This window comes from Capsicum annuum, chromosome 2, assembly GCF_002878395.1.
Source record: "Capsicum annuum cultivar UCD-10X-F1 chromosome 2, UCD10Xv1.1, whole genome shotgun sequence".
Classification (NCBI taxonomy): domain Eukaryota; kingdom Viridiplantae; phylum Streptophyta; class Magnoliopsida; order Solanales; family Solanaceae; genus Capsicum; species Capsicum annuum.
The window spans coordinates 53,068,048-53,085,216 of record NC_061112.1 but is presented as its reverse complement, the minus strand read 5'-3'; the positions used below and the strand labels follow the sequence as shown (position 1 = coordinate 53,085,216).

Sequence of the window (17,169 nt, the reverse complement as noted above, 5' to 3'; positions counted from 1 at the left end):
CGCCTCTATGCTTTATGAAATGACAAAAATGTCCTTAATGGGGCGGCCTTGGAGTGTAATTGGGCTATTCTTCACACTTCAACACTTGTCCTCTTGGTTAGGCAGCCCCAAGCTTGAGTCTTTATTTATGTGGCCTCTAATGGTGTCGTTGAAAGATATGATGTCCCTTTGACTCGTATCACTTATATGTCCTTTTCTTATTGGCATTGATGTATCGAAATTTGGGTGAATTATTTGACTGATGTAACTACTTGGTTATGTGTTGATGTACCTGTCTACTTGTGTTACTTGATTCATGAGATATACTTGCTACTATTTTGATCGGCATATGTTACCTATCAGTACATAGTGTTTGTACTGATGTTGCTCATTATTTCTTTTCTGAGTGCAGACTGTGTTTTCGAGATTTCGACACAATCTCATAACTAACATTGTTCAATTGACCGATTCGAGGTAAGCTACTCCCATTCAGGGTACTACATGGATCTTCATAGTTACATATGTCTCTTTCTTTGAATAATGTTTATTTATTAATAATTTTGAACTATAGTTAGACACTATTTTGTTACCGCCCTTTGTACAATGACTTTCGGGTCTTTCAAATGTAATAATTACATTTTTGCATGTTATTTTATTAAGTTTGAGATTTCAATTATTATTTGCAAATTATCTTATTTTATTAAATACATTGGTTAAGGCTTGGTTAGATGGTAATGTATGGTTCGCCCATCGGAGGATTAGTATGAATGTCACTCACGATCATTTAGATTGTGACATCAATACATACACAGAGTCAAATACAACACAATATTAAATAGAATCAACATTGGTCATTGTTGTTCAAGTGTTGTGTAGAATTACCTTCGCTTTGCATGAACTTTAGCAAGAAAGTGGTAAAGAAAATTAACCTAAGAATCTTCTAGTTTATGCTATCAACAATGTCTGCCAAACTAATGGAGTGACATGCGTATTCATCCTTAACTCTCAGTCAAAACCTTTTAACCTAAGAACTGCTTAAAGAAAATATAGTTGCCCTAGAAACTCATAATTAATAGCTTCCTTCCATCAAGAACTCTTCCAGATCGAGATATGCATAACCCAAAATATTATGTAATATATAATTTTACTTGAAAGACAACGTAAATGATTTATTAACTAATATATGTGTCGCATTAAATGTCTCTAAAAGAGACGTTTTTCTTACTAATACAACTCAAATCTTTTCCAATTCAGACAATTAGAGACTAATTTAAAATGAGATCCGTGGATTAATTGAATTCATTGTTTTCGACTTACTTTATGTATTTATATGTACAAATAAGCTAAACTATATACACATGATATTATCACACTCATTCTAATCCTATTGACTTGATATTGACTATCCTAAAATCAACTATAATCCAAGTCATAGTTTCGTAAGAACGAGGAGGAAAGTGATAGGCCTAATTTCCTCCTTTGCCATCTCTTCGTCCACCAATCTTCCATATTCTTCAAACAAACTTTCTATAATAGCTTCTCCAAAATGGTGAGCTATCATTGATTCTTGAATTGCCCTAACTGTCATAGCCACAATTGTGCCATAGCTCATACCACTCCCAACAATATTCTTCTCTACCTCAAACATTTCAAGTCGGTCCACTTCAAAAGACCCTTCTCTGTTTACCATATCTTCTATTTCTTCCTTACATGGTGCGTAAAAATGTACATCGTAGGACTCCTGCTTTTCCTTCTCCACTTCTCCCTATAAAAACAAGGTCAAATGTTTGTGTCAACTAGAAGTGACAAATGGGCGTATGAGAGGGAATTTGGGTCAGTCAAAATGTGTTAGGTTAAAAGTGGGCTTTTAAGTTAGAAGTTTAAGTTCTATGCATCGTTAGTGTACAAAATTTCCACACTATCATTTAACTTGATCTTATATTGCAGGTTACCAAGTTATTTACATAAAATTAAAATCGAAAAAATTAGATAACCTGCAATAGCAAGTCAAGTTTATCTGATATTGTAGAATATTTTGTACACTGACAGAGCAAAAGCTTAAATTCTAAAGTTAAAATATGAGTCAAAACTCAATCCATACTCCAAATGTTACTAAATTTTAATTATATTATTTGTTATTTAATAATTTTTTTAGTACCCATAAAATTATTATGGTTATATATAAAATATCAAATGAAAAAAAATTTTTAATAAAAATATATTGACAAAACTTCTCATGTATCAATTTGAATTAACTATATTTTGATAAACTAAAATGGATTGGACTCAAGTAAGCTAAACTAATTAATGAACAGAAATAAATAATCAGTCCAAATTTGAATGAATTAGGCAGGTTTATGATTTTATGCGCTATTTCTGTCGTCTCTAGTGTCGCCCATAAGATTGATAACATTTTATTCCTTCTCTATATTGTCATGTAATCATCACAGAATAAAGTGAGTGAACATAAAGTACTTCTCACTTTCGAAAGTCTTGCATTTTTCTAATGGAGCATCCTATTTGTATTTTTATTTGACGACCAAAACAGGTCCAAATGGAATATTACTGTGTACTATATTTAGTGGCGAAGATTAATACACCAATTACCTTACTTACTAAATTTGACAATGACTTAGAGAGGATTTTCCAGAAGAAAGAATTTCCTCTATCAGCATGATGACGACCTTCTCTTCCCAACAGAATCAGCACCATTTTTCCTCCACTAACAAGCTCCTCCGACCGCGAACGGAGGAACAACGAGTAGTCCTCCTGGAATTGTTCAAAATAAGCTTCTGAAACCAGAGGAGGGCTTCTCTCGGATATGTATATGTTGTCCTTGTTCATGGACATTCCTTGTTCATCAAAAATTCCTGGAGGAATCTAAAACAGAGAAAAAAAAAAAAAAAAGAGGAAGAAGAAGATTTTCACAAGTTTAACTTCTCTGTGTTGATATAGTGTATATTAAAATTGCACAACAATCGTTAAATATAAGGAAAATCACACTCACTCCGTCCATATTGCTTATCCCTTTCTTCGTTACATGTCCTTTATGAAATCATAAATATGAAAGGTACTTTTAGGAATTTACCCTTCAACTCTTTTTTATACCCTCTATTATGTTTCTTATACATCATTACCAAGACTAAGTCGGGAGAAACTTTACAACATTTATACTTTCAAAAAGAATTTATCTTGATGGAAAATTAAAAAAAAATAATCAATTCTATTCTGATTTTGTAAATTGACAAGTAACTTAGGAGGTGAACAAGTAAAACAGGATGGAGGAAGTAATTAATGGATACAAGAATGACCATTTAAAGAAAGTCATTACCCTTGAAAGCCAGTGCAAGCTATAGGACGAATAGATAAAGTGCAAGCAATGATCCGGAAAAAGTCTTCCATAAAATGAGCCAGGATAAGCAGCTATGTATATATTTGAAGGTTCAGCAGAGTTTAATTGGTGGCGAAGTTCAGGTAAGGCCTGGAAAATGGCATTGAAGTCATTGGTGGGAAGATCATTAAGGAAAACTCGAAATTCGGGTGGTGCCTGTGGGGAGATCTTGCTGTTATTGCGGCTTGTCCTTTGGACAGTTTCAATGATTTCTTTAATGTTAGACAAGGTGTTTGGTCCTGAGGAGCAACCTAAGTCAGCTATGCCTATGCTTTTAGGATTTGTTGTGAGACAAACTTCTTCTACGGTCTCTAGAATTACATGCTTCACCATATCAGATGCCTTCTTCTGCAAATATAACCCCAAAAACAAAAAAGTTGAAATAATTGAAGTATTGCTACTAATGAACTTTTTAGTATGTTAAGAGAGACCTGAAGTGAAGAATTTTTTGAATAGCTAGTTTCTCCAACTCCCCCAGTCATGTGGAAGACTTTCTCAACATCCATGGTGGTGCTAGTATTTTGTTGGCTTTGAATTTAGTTGTGTTTGATACCCCCTTTTAAAGGAAATATATCCAATAGGGTGTGGAATTCTAGTTCTTTTTTTGTTTGTTTTGTGAAGTTATATCACTCCCTATCTTTTAATTTATTTGTCTTGTTTTTTCTTGCACGGAGTTTAAAAAATAAAAAATATTTTTGAATTTTATGATCTTAAATTAATAATATGTTGAATGTGCCAAATAGGTTTTGATTTTATGATCATTTTAAACATGTTAAGTGGAAAGTTAAGATTAAAAAAAATTACTTGAAAATAAATGAAACCAATTAAAAAGGAAATCAAACAAATTGAAACGAATGGAAAATTACTTGAAACAGTGCTGTCATGATCATTTTGAGCACAAGTATTTACATTAATCTAAAATTACGTAATAGTTTTTTCTTTATCCGTGTTGGAATTTGAAATCTAATTATTCTTGTACGTAATTTTTATCATGTCATTAAACACTAAGGTCACGATCTTGAGTTGAACATTGAACCTGGTTCTTTCTCTTCATTTATTATCACGTCATCAATCCATCCTTTTCTCAAGCGTGATGGCAAACAAAACAAGAAAGAAAAGTTGCTTTTGAATACTTGCTTATTTGTGATAGTGGTTGGAAATTAGTGAGACATCGCTTTAATATTCTAATTAAAATATTCAATTTTGTTAAACTGAAATGTCAGGAAGGCCAGCAAAACCAATAAGGAAAGTTTAGATGTATTTTTTGACTAATTTGGAAAGAGGTGAATTTGGTAAAGTTGGGGGAGCTAGCAAGCACCATCAAATTGAAGGACATGATGGTACGTACCTAAGTGCCTCTTTTATTCTCATGAAGTGACCAACTAAAGCTCAGAACAAAACGTACTGTCTACCAATTTGCTCTACCTTTTATCCCCCTCCACCAATTTTTGTGCTCGAATCAGATGTGATGTACTTGCCAGCCACTTCATGGAATCACTACTTTTGCTTTTTCATTTGGTTCAATAATGTTCCCAGCATTGTAAATACAAATTTTGATATTCCTTAAAACTACTTACTTCTATTTTTTTTTTTCAAAAGAAAACTTTTAATTCTCCAAGATAAACACTTTCCTTGTTTAAAAAAAAAAGTATTTAAATTATTTGGTGTACTGATAGTGCATATATATTTTCACATCATCAAGCTAAATCAACTTATTAAGTCTTTTAAGTTATTTATGTATTGATAGTGTGTAAACATTTTCACACCATCAAGCTAAATCACTTATACGGTAATAGGTTTGTTCATAGTGAATTTGATTGATAAAAGAAATAGAAAAAAGTGATCTAAGAGAATCTGATGGTATAAAAAGATCTAATACTGTCAATGATCTATACTATTAAAGATATCTTTCGTGGGAAATTTTCAAGCTCAGTTGATTACTTGATTAACTATCTAAATTTTCACCTTGTTGATGAGAGTTAAATTCCGCACCTTCTAATCCTCTCTCCGTTTTCCTTTTCCACTATCCCCAATTTTTTTTTTTTGAAAAAAATAAATGTTTACATTCCACAAATGTCCATTGGTAGGACAGAGGAATAATAAAACATCATGGGTTATTGGTGATCAAATGTACTGTATAGTGTAAGGAGACTGCCAGTAATTTGGCCAGTTTTTTCACTCAATACCCCTTCTTCAAAGTAATCTACTCCAAAAGTGTGGACTAAAGTTTTTGAGTGTCAAATGACGAGCTATATAAGTGACCAACAGACGAAGACGTGGCCAGAGTTATAGGCTAGCATTAATTCCACACTGAAATTACCTTCCAAAGTGCAAGTAATGATAGATTTGACTTTTATTTTAAAAAAAAAAAAATAGGGGCAAGTATTAACTCAAGTGGGAAGCCTTAACCATTTCTTGACTTTGAAAAAGAAAGCTAATGCAAATATCGTGGAGGCCCGCTCCTTACAGCTACTAGATAAGGTGCAATAAAGTTGGTGTTGTCACTCTTGAGAGTGGAAGGTAGTGTTTGATGCATAAAGATTAGCAAATAGCTAAAGACGCTCAAAAACAAGAAAATTCTCCGCTCCCTGTTTTACTTTTAAGTCTGTCAAATCAATGCCAGAAAACACAAATGGAGTTAACTGTCAAGTGGAAGGTGTAGATAAACTATATATGTCCCCTTTCTGAATTCCCCAGCTGTTCGACACATGTCACTCAAGCTAATCCAAAATAGGAAAAATATTGCAACTCTGAGCTGTGCATAAAAGAGAAGTTTTTGGTCAAAAAAACTAAGCTAGCACGATGGGGACCTGCTTTTGGTTTGTTTTGGCCTATTCTTTGAAATATACCAACTATAGATAGGGGGAACTTGGTTTCTTAGATTGGTTTATAAGATGGAGACTGAAAAACTACCTTTTGTGGCCTAGTGCATGAGCAGAATTTTTGACACTATTATTCTAGCGTGACTATTACTATACTTGCCTACCTCACAAAGCTCTTTGATTTCTCCGAGGTCATCAATAATATCATTGCGGCTTTGAAACTAGAGTTTAGGATAGTACTGTGTATCAACTACAATAAAAGATTGAATATGATTTGCAACAAATATACTTTGTAGAGCTTTTAATTTACTTGTACTCGGAGGTGAATGTTATGATTCTTTTGGAGATTTGATAAATACTGTCTTTGTGCGTCATTGCTTAAGAAACTGATACCAAAATACCATTGGCATCGATAAATGGAAATTTATGTCTTCATAAGTTATATTGGAGAATAACTTTGGCAGTGTATTTCATTCTACTGATCTTAAATGTACAAGTTCTTTTAAATTGGCAAAACCTATTTAAATTTTGGATAACTATTAATAATGGACTGCACATACAGGAGTAGGAGATAGAGCATTGGAGCACAAAATGCTAAAGCGAAAGCAAAGCGCAATCAAATATGGAAGAAGCTTGTCGTCCTTTATTTATACGGAAAAGGCTCAAAAATACTCCTCAACTAAAATAGCTCAAAAATGTCCCTTGTTAGATTTTTGGCTCAAAAATACCCCTCCGTTAAATATTTGGCTCAAAAATACCCCTCCCTCTAACGGAATTCGGAAAAGCATAAAAAATACCCATGAACTATCTGAAATGGGTCAAAAATACCCCTCTGCTAAATATTTGGCTCAAAAATACCCCTCCCCTTAACGAAATTAAATTATTTTGATTGAATTAAACCCTAACTTTAACTTTTTAACCCTAATACTTAAATTTTTTAACATAAAAGTATTTTTTTAATTTTAAAAATAAGATAATAAAAAAAAAGTATTTGAATTATAATATAAATTGGTTGAATTTGATTTGAAAAATATACATTTATTCTAAAAAGGTATTTTCACTTTACATCTTTTTAATCTTTAAAGAAATTAACGAAATATAAATTAACGAAATTAATGAAATATAAATTTTCACTTAAAAAATTAACGAAATAAAAAATAAATGATGAACTTTATATAAATTAACGAAATAATTTAATTTCGTTAAATACCCCTCTGTTAAATATTTGGCTCAAAAATACTCCTTCCCTTAACGAAATTGAATTATTTTGATTGAAATAAACCCTAACTTTAAATTTTTAATCCTAATACTTTAATTTTTTTCCATAAAAGTATTTTTTAAATTTTAAAATAAGATAATGAAAAAAAGTATTTGAATTATAATATAAATTGGTTGAATTTGATTTGGAAAATAAACATACATTTATTCTAAAAATGTATTTTCACTTTACATCTTTTTAATCTTTACAGAAATTAATGAAATATAAATTGTTCACTTAAAGAAATTAACGAAATATAAATTAAATGATAAACTTTATATAAATTAATGAAATAATCAAAATAATTTAATTTCATTAAATACCTCTCTGTTAAATAGTTGGCTCAAAAATACCCCTCCCCTTAACGAAATTAAATTATTTCGATTGAATTAAACTCTAACTTTAACTTTTTAACCCTAATACTTTAATTGTTTTACATAAAAGTATTTTTTAGTTTTAAAAATAAGATAATGAAAAAAAGTATTTGAATTATAATATAAATTGGTTGAATTTGATTTGAAAAATAAACATAAATTTATTCTAAAAAGGTATTTTCACTTTACATCTTTTTAATCTTTAAAGATATTAACGAAATTAACGAAATATAAATTTTTACTTAAAGAAATTAACGAAATATAAATTAAATGATAAAATTTATATAAATTAACGAAATAATCGAAATATTTTAATTTCGTTAAGGGAGGGGTATTTTTTAGCCAATATTTAACGGATGGGTATTTTTGACCCATTTCAGATAGTTTAGGGGTATTTTTGATCCTTTTCCGAATTTCGTTAGAGGGAGGGGTATTTTTGAGCCAAATATTTAATGGAGGGATATTTTTGAGCCAAAAATCTAACGGAAGGCATTTTTGAGTTATTTCGGATAGTTCAAGGGTATTTTTAAGTCTTTTCCGTTATTTATATATATACACACACACCATTCTAGTAGTAAACTTTAGTCCTAACAACTATGAAAAGCTGAACAAGCAGTAAAATATATATAATACATACATACACAATTGATGCCAAGTTGGCGTCTAGCCTTAACTTCATCTCGACCTATTTTCAGAACATCAAACAACTGATGCTAAGTTGGCGCCTAAACTCAACTTGACCACAACCTATTTTCAGACCCTTACATGTCTAATACTCCTTTGGTGTATATGCGCATTACAAATGTTCAACTTACATAAGAGAGAAACATATTAAAATTTTCTCATTTCCAATTCGCTTTCAATAGGAGCACATCGTATTTTTATCCTTCACTTTTGAAGGAGAGAAAGAGAAAACATACATGAAAAAGGAGAAATAAGAAAATAATTGAGAAGTAGTGCAGATTTTTCATTCATACAGCAAAAAATATATAATACATGTGGTATGAAATATCCCTTAAAATCTAGGAACCTGTCTCCCTAACTTATGTTGAAATAAAGCACAACCACACACTACAACTATCTTCTAAATATCTAGAACCTACAGCAAAAAAAATCTACAGATGACAGTAAGAATATCTAAACCAAAAAATGCCAAGTATCTGACAACAGTTAGCATCACTAAAAAACAGTATCCTTCATCACTCCTCTTTGATGCAAATGTTGCTAGTTACTCCAAGGTTAGCTCTAAGAAGCTCAAATATCTATTTCTGTAGTGCTTTTGTAAAAATATCAGCTAGTTGATCTTCACCACAACAATCCAGAATCTGAACTTCATTATCCCTTTCAGCTTGTCGAATGAAATGATATTTGATTTTAATGGTTTTAGACTTTCCATAAAAGACTAAATTCTTTATCATAGCGATTCCAAACTTGTTATCACCAAGGATTTCTATTGCTTTACTTGGCTGAAATGCCAAGTCGCTCAAAAAATTTCTAAACCATAAGCTTGATTAGCAACACCTAAGGCAGCAACGTACTCTACTTCAGCAGTTGATTAAGAAACAGACCTTTGCTTCTTTGTGCACCAACAAATGACACCTAATCCTAGGCTGAAATAATATCCGAAAGTGTTTTTCATGTCATCTTGTAACTCATCCCAGTCACTATTAGTGAACCCAATAATTTCATAGATGTGGTTCTATTATAGAACAAACCATAATCAATGGTGCTCGGAATGTACCTCAAAATTATTTTTTCTGCTTTGGGGTGAATTTCTATTGGTGAATGCATAGACCTTGACAACAAACTTGTTATGTACATTATATCAGGCCTCGTGGAAGATAGATACAATAGATAACCAAGCAAACTTCTAAAAATGAGGCATCAACCTAACCAGATTCATCCTTTTTCGTTAGTTTCTCTCCTTGAATTGCAAGCGTACACTGGTTTGCATTCGTCAAGGCAAAACTTCTTTAATATTTTGGCAACATATTTCTTTTGCGCAATAAAAATTCCTTGAGAAGATTGACTAACCTCCATTCCCAATAGATAAGTCATCTTTCCCAGATCATTTATTTCAAAAACCTTCTTCATTTGCTCTTTGAAGTCTATGATAGACTTTATTTTATTGCCAGTGTCATGACCAGAACTATGGCCTGGCCATGACGGACATCCTGAACCATGAAGGCCCGAAATGCCCTTCTCTATCTGGTAATCATGCACAACATTCATATAATAATAGAAGATGCGAAAACATAATCTGCTACGGAAATATGGTCAATTTTGAATTCAACATAAGTATGGAAACTGTAAATCAACTACATCTAAATAACATCTGACTTAGTCTACGAAATCTCTACTACATGAAAATTTGACAACTGTCTGAAACTGAAACAAGGCCCCCAATAGACCAAAATTGAAATAAGTGACATAATCTGAAAAGACAGGCCTTCTAGAATAGAGAAGGCTCACCACTGCGCAATCTGATCAGCTGTCTGAATTATCTACTACTTATCTGGACCCCTAGACTGAGTCTCAGAACTTAAGAGGTAGGGGGAAGGAGGTCAATACAGATATACTGGTATGCAGAGCATATCCAAAATAATCATTTATAAATCAACATATATGAGAGCAATTTAAAACAGTTCATAAGTATATCATATAGTAATAATTCACATGGGCATTTTAAAGACTCGGTAAAAAATCATCTCAACTCTGAGAAATCTGTGTTACTTCTGTGCTAGGTGGTATACCCTACAACTCTGAAAAACTTTATAGGCTATATGAAAACTGCCATTAACTCGGCAGCGAAGCCCCCAACCCAAGTGTACCGCAAGGGTCGGAGTCTTTGAATCTACTACACCACAAGATCGTCGCCAGCGTACAATAATAATCTAACCGTATCGACAAATACGATTTCAGGCTAAGAGTTGCTTGAATTCGCGCCTTCTTCGGGTAACCACCTAACCCTCTTTAAGCCCCTTTTTAAAACTCTATCAAAACATACAGTCTCTAAAAACATACTCTGAAAATATGCTCTAAAAACATACTCTGAAAACATACTCTTTTATGGCATAAATACATATGGTATTGTCATACCATTGATTTGCAAGTCACATCTCTAAGCCATTATTAATCCATCATAAATCTATATTTTCAAAACACAAGTTTTGGGACCACCATTTCAATAATTCAATTCACAAAAACTCTTTCTCAAACCTCATGTAAACACATGCAAGGAACTCATCTTTGTCAAGCATTTCAATAGTACAAGGTGGTCATGTCAAAGTTCTTAATTCACAGGAAATTCTTTCTCTTAAACACGAGAACACATTTATATCAAGAAACACCCTCTCAGCAATTTTAAATCATGGTCAAATGATATAATATTGCGAAAAAATCTTTTTAATCAAAAAACCATAATCTTTAATTACATACACGAGAGGGAGTTTTTAATTTATGCTCTCAACGATCTTAAATCTCAAATTTCATACATATACATATACATGTAAATCAATTTAGGGGATAGGACCACAAGGTCAAAACAATAGTAACATTAAAACATTCGGAGTATGTAATTTAGAACATAGATTCCAAAACCCCTTGGAAATTCATGCATAAAAATATAAAAATCATGCTCTAATGGTTTTAATCCTATGTAGTTTTTAGGATAAACCCCACATACCTCGATTATGAAGAATAAGGGATGGTCCTTGAATCCTACGATTTGAGGATTCCAAATCTTCAGTCAATTTTGAAAACCCATGATTGAATCTTGAGTTTCTTGGAGGCAAAGTATATGAACTATGGTTTTTGTTTTGAGGAAAATCTTGAGAATGTCATATATTCTGCTTGTAGAGGTCTTAATCTACTATTTGGACGTTTTAAGAGGCTTGAAAAAAGTCCAAATTACCCTTGTTAACTTTTGAACGAAGCTGGAAAAATTAAACTGGAAACTCGATTTCATGGGCCACCGTGACGCGCCACTATCGTGGTGGCTCACTGGAAATTGACGAATAGGAAATTGGGATCCTCCGCGATGCGCCACTATCGCGATGTCCCACTAGAATTTGAAAATTGCTAATTAAACCCTCTCCACAGCGCGCTAAACACTAGAATGATGATGTTCTAAGACTAGAACATAAAATAGCCATAACTTCTTCACCGAGTGTCCGTTTTGGATGAATCTTATATCGACGAAAAGCTTATTCAGTTATCTACGTAATGAAAAGTTGAAATCTAAGGGATTATGCAGAGAAATAAGTATAAATAATTATAGAAGCCAATGCTTAATATTTTAGGGATAAAATTTAGCTAAGCAAAACTTTGGGGCGTTACAATATCCCCCCCTTGGGAACATTCATCCCAGAATGTTGATGCAGGATACAAACAAGCATAATTTCAAGCATACTAAGGCATAGAAAGAATAAGGCAAGGATTGTACCTTCTATTTCGTCATCCATTGGATTAAGAAGGTTTGGGTATCTAGCTCTCATGTCAACTTCTGATTCCCAAGTCGCTTCTTCAATTTTATGGTTTCTCCACAACACTTTTACTAAGGCTATCTCTTTGTTGCTCAATCTTCTAACTTAGCGATCCAAAATTTCTACAGGCTCTTCTTCATAGGACAAGGAGTCTGTCACTTTGATTTCTTCGACAGGCAATACTAAAGAATGGTCTCCAATACACTTCTTCAACATAGATATGTGAAACACCGGATGAACCAAACCCAAACTAGCTGGCAATTCTAGCTCATACGCAACTCCACCTATCCTTCTCACAATCTGATATAGTCCTATATAGCGAGGACTCAGCTTACCTTTCTTCCCGAATTGCATGACTCCCTTCATGGGAGAAACCTTGAGAAACACCCAATCTCCAACCTCAAACTCTAGATCTCTTCTCCTAACACCGACGTAGGACTTCTGACGACTCTGAGCTGTCTTGAGTCATTCTCTAATAATTTTCATATCCTCAATCACCTGATGAACAACGTCAAGCTCGAACAACTGGGTCTCGCCTACTTCATACCACCCTATAGGCGACCTACATCTCCTTCTATACAAGGCCTCAAACGAAGCCATCTTAATAGTGGCATGGTAGCTATTATCATATACAAACTCTATTAGCATTAATGATCCACCCAACTACCTTTAAATTAATCACATAGGCCCTCAATATATCCTTAAGGGTCTGGATAGTGTGCTCAGTTTGCCCATCTGTCTGAGGGTGGAAAGCCTTGCTCAAAATCACTTGGGTACCTAAACCCTTTTGAAACAATCTCCAAAACTGTGAAGAAAACTGTGTACCTCTATCAGATATGATAGACATAGGTTCCCCATGCAAATGAACTATTTTTGCAATGAACAGCTTGGCGTAATCGTCTCCCGAATAGTTAGTCCTAATAGGTAGAAAGTAGGCAGACTTGGTCAGCCGATTTACAATTATCCAAATAGAATCAAACTAATTTTGGGACCTTAAAAGTCCTATAATAAAGTCCATATTAATCATCTCCCACTTCCACAAAGGCAAAGCTATCTCTTGAGAAGAACCACCTGGCCTCAAATGTTACACTTTAACTTGTTGACAATTCAAACACTTGGCAACATAGTTAGCCATATCACGCTTCATATTATTCCACCAATAAATGGTTTTTAAATCCTGATACATCTTAGTAGAGCCAGGGTGAACAACATACCTCGACGTGTGAGCTTCGTCAAGGATTCTCTTCCTCAGACCATCTACATCTGGCACACACAACCTACCCTGGTATCTCAAAACACCATCACCACCAATTTCAAAATACAATACCTTTTTTTGACCCATATCTTTCTTGATCTGCATCAAGATAGGATCTTCAACCTGCTTCTCTTTGACTATTGCACCAATGAAAGATTTAGCTATCTCATGAACAACCACTCTTCCATCCCCAAAATCCAAAAGTTGCACTTCTAGATTTGCAAGTCAGTGAATATACTTTACCATCTCTCTCTTCTCTTTCTCAACATAAGAAAGATTGCCCATAGACAACCTGTTGAGGGCATCGGCTACCATATTTGCCTTGCCCGAATGATAGTACAGGCTCATGTCATAGTCTTTTAAAAGTTCCAACCACCGCCTCTGCCTGAGATTTAATTTTTTCTGTAAGAAAACATATTATAAACTCTTGTGGTCGGTAAATATATCAACGTGTACCCTACATAAATAGTGCCTCCAGATCTTAAGTGTAAAAACCACAGTCGCTAATTCCAAGTCATGAGTAGGGTAGTTCTACTTGTGCACCCTCAACTGTCTAGATGCATAAGCTACTACCTTACCGTGCTGCATAAGAACACACCCAAGTCCCTCTCGGGATGCATCACAGTATACAAAAAACTTTATGTACCCTTTGAAAGAGTCAGAACAGGAGCAGTAGTCAACTTATCTTTCAACTTCTCAAAACTATTCTCACAAGAGTCAGTGCATTAAAAATTCATCTTTTTATAAGTCAACTTAGTAAGTGGTGTAGCTATGGAAGAAAAACTCTCGATGAATCTTCTGTAATAACCCGCCAAACCCAAGAAGCTCTGAATGTCAGTTGGAGTCGTGGCTCTGGGCCACTTTCTCACTGCCTCATCTTTTGGGGATCAACCTTAATCCCCTCACTAGACACAATATGCCCCAAGAATGCAATAACATTCAATCAAAATTCACACTTGGAAAATTTTGCATACAATTTATGATCTTTAAGGGTCTGAAGGATGATTCGTAGGTGATTGGCATAGTCCTCCTCTCTCTTAGAATATACCAAAATGTCATTAATGAATAGAATGACAAAAAGATCCAAAAACCAATGAAAAACCCAATTCATTAAATCTATGAAAGCTGCAGGGGCGTTAGTCAACCTGAAGGATATGACTAAGAATTCATAATGGTCATATCTGGTTCAAAAGGTTGTTTTAGGAATATCTGACTCTCCAACTTTCAACTGGTGATATCCCGAATGAAAATATTTAGCACCCTAAAGTTGATTAAAAAGATCGTCAATCCTAAGAAAGGGATATTTATTTTTAATTGTGACCTTATTCAACTGGCGATAATCTATACACATACGAAGGGAATCGTCTTTCTTTCGCACAAAAAGTACAGGTGCACCCCAGGGAGACACACTGGGCGGATAAATCAATAACAAAATCTATCTCCCTATCAGGTGGTATTCCTGGGAGATTATCTGGAAAGATTTCTGGGAATTTATTCACTATGGGGACAGACTGAAGAGAAAGATTTTCGGCACTAGAATCTTTAACCCGAATAAGATGATACAAGCAATCTTTAGAAATAAGTTTACGGGCCCTGAGATAAGATATGAAGTGCCCTTTAGGTGCTAGATAATATCTCTTTCATTCTATCACAGACTCATTAAAAAAAAGGTGACTCTTCAGGTCCTACAATTCAAGGTGAAATAGCATAAATGGATCCAGTCCATCCCTAAGATGGCATTAAAATCAACCATATCAAGTTCTATGAGATCTGCCTTAGTATCCCGACTGAAAATGGACACAACACAATTTCTATACACCCTCTTATCCACAACAGAATCTCCCACCAGGGTGGAAACTGAAAAAGGTTCAGCATTAGCTCCCATACACTCAAGCACCAGATCATCTAAATGGCTGGAAGCAAACTTCCTCATTCTGGCCCTCATACTACTCGTCATCTCAGGAGTATAACGGGCCAACTGGTTAAACTTTAAAGTATACTCCTGAACACTCATCTTACCCTACTTAAGGTTCATGAACTTTTCTCTTTTATCTTTCCTCAGCTCCAGAGGAAAGAATCAGTCAAGAAAAGCTTCCTTAACCTCATCCCAAACTATGGACTCAGCATTGTCACCCTTTGCATCTTTCCACTCGTTGTACCATTGGTTCACTACATCCTTTAGCTGGTATGCTGCTATCTCAACACCCTTCACCTGATCGACATGAATTACTTTGAAAATCTTCTCTATTTCATCTATGAACTCCTGCGGGTCCTTTTTTACCTTAGCACCAGAGAACTTGGGTAGGTTCATTCTCATAAACTGGCCTACTCTAGTAACTTCAAAAGTAATAGACACAGAGCCAGTATTCTCTGACCTCTGAGTCTGTGTAGCTACCAATTGTACAAGCGTGTGAATAGATTATCTGAATTCAGCATTAGAAACCTCTCCTTCATGAGGCTGAGTGAGATTGGCCCCTGTCCGAGGAGCTCTGGAAGGACTGGTCGGTACAAGAGGTACTCCTGGAGTAGGAATAGGTTCTGGGGTATGAGCTATGCTATGGGTCTGTATCCCATGGGTGGGACGGACTTCATCATCCTGAGAATTAATATTGGTGCAATGGGGAGGCATAGCTGGTTTTCTGAAAAGAAAGAGGTCATTAATAGGGGACAGATTAAACTCTAAAGCATGAACTAAATCATAAAGAAGAGAAATATTTTTAAATGCCTAATAGCCTCCTACATATAAGTGTGACGCGCTACACACCTATAAACAACACTCTACTCGACGCAATTTTGCAGACACCCTGGGACCATGAACCGTGCTCTGATACTAAGTTTGTCATAACCCGAACTAGGGCCTGGCCATGACGGACATCCCAAACCATGAAGGTCTGAAATTCCCTTCTCTTTCTTGTAATAATGCACAACTTTTATATAATAAAAGAAGATGCGAAAAATAATCAGCTATAGAAACATGGTCAATTCTGAATTCAACATAAGTATGGAAACTGTAAATCAACTACATCTAAATAACATCTGACTCAGTCTGTGAAATCTCTACTATATGAAAATCTGACAACTGTCTAAAACTGGAATAAGGCCCTTAGTAAATCAAAATTGAAATAAGTGACATAATCTTAAACGACAAGCCTTCTGGAATAGAGAAGGCTCACCACTACATAATCTAATCAGCTATTTGAATTATCTACTGCTTATCTGGACCCCTAGACTGAGGCTCAGAACCTGAGAGGTATGGGGGTCAATACAGATGTACTGGTACGTAGATCATATCCAAAATAATCATTTATAAATCAACATATATGAGAGCAATTTAAAATAGTTCATAAGTATATCATATAGTAAGAATTCACATGGGCATTTTAAAGACTCAGTAAAAAATCATCTCAACTCGGAGAAATCTGTGTTACTTCTGTGCTAGGTGGTATACCCTACAACTCTGAAAAATTCCATGGGCTATATGAAAACTACCATTAACTCAGCAGCGAAGCTCCCAACCCAAGTGTGCCGCAAGGGTCAGAGTCTCTAAATCTACTATGCCACACGACCGTCACTAGCATACAATAATAATCTACCCGTATCAGCAAA

At 34.4% G+C, this 17,169-nt stretch overlaps 1 protein-coding gene across 2 annotated transcripts; it reads right to left on the bottom strand.

Moving 5' to 3' along the window:
• Positions 1 to 1,248: 1,248 nt before the first annotated feature.
• Positions 1,249 to 3,982, bottom strand: LOC107858543 (probable methyltransferase TCM_000336). Of its 2 annotated transcripts, none has more exons than XM_016703267.2 (4): positions 3,802 to 3,982; positions 3,311 to 3,718; positions 2,587 to 2,859; positions 1,249 to 1,744 (listed from the first exon to the last, which is right to left on the bottom strand). In XM_016703267.2, exons 1-4 carry the CDS (start codon positions 3,874 to 3,876, stop codon positions 1,409 to 1,411), a joined length of 1,092 nt encoding a protein of 363 aa, XP_016558753.2. In that variant the 5' UTR covers positions 3,877 to 3,982; the 3' UTR covers positions 1,249 to 1,408. The 2 variants fall into 2 exon arrangements, with proteins under 2 accessions (XP_016558753.2, XP_047262454.1); XM_047406498.1 differs by having other exon boundaries at positions 2,596 to 2,859; positions 3,802 to 3,963.
• Between the last annotated feature and the right edge of the window lie 13,187 nt (positions 3,983 to 17,169).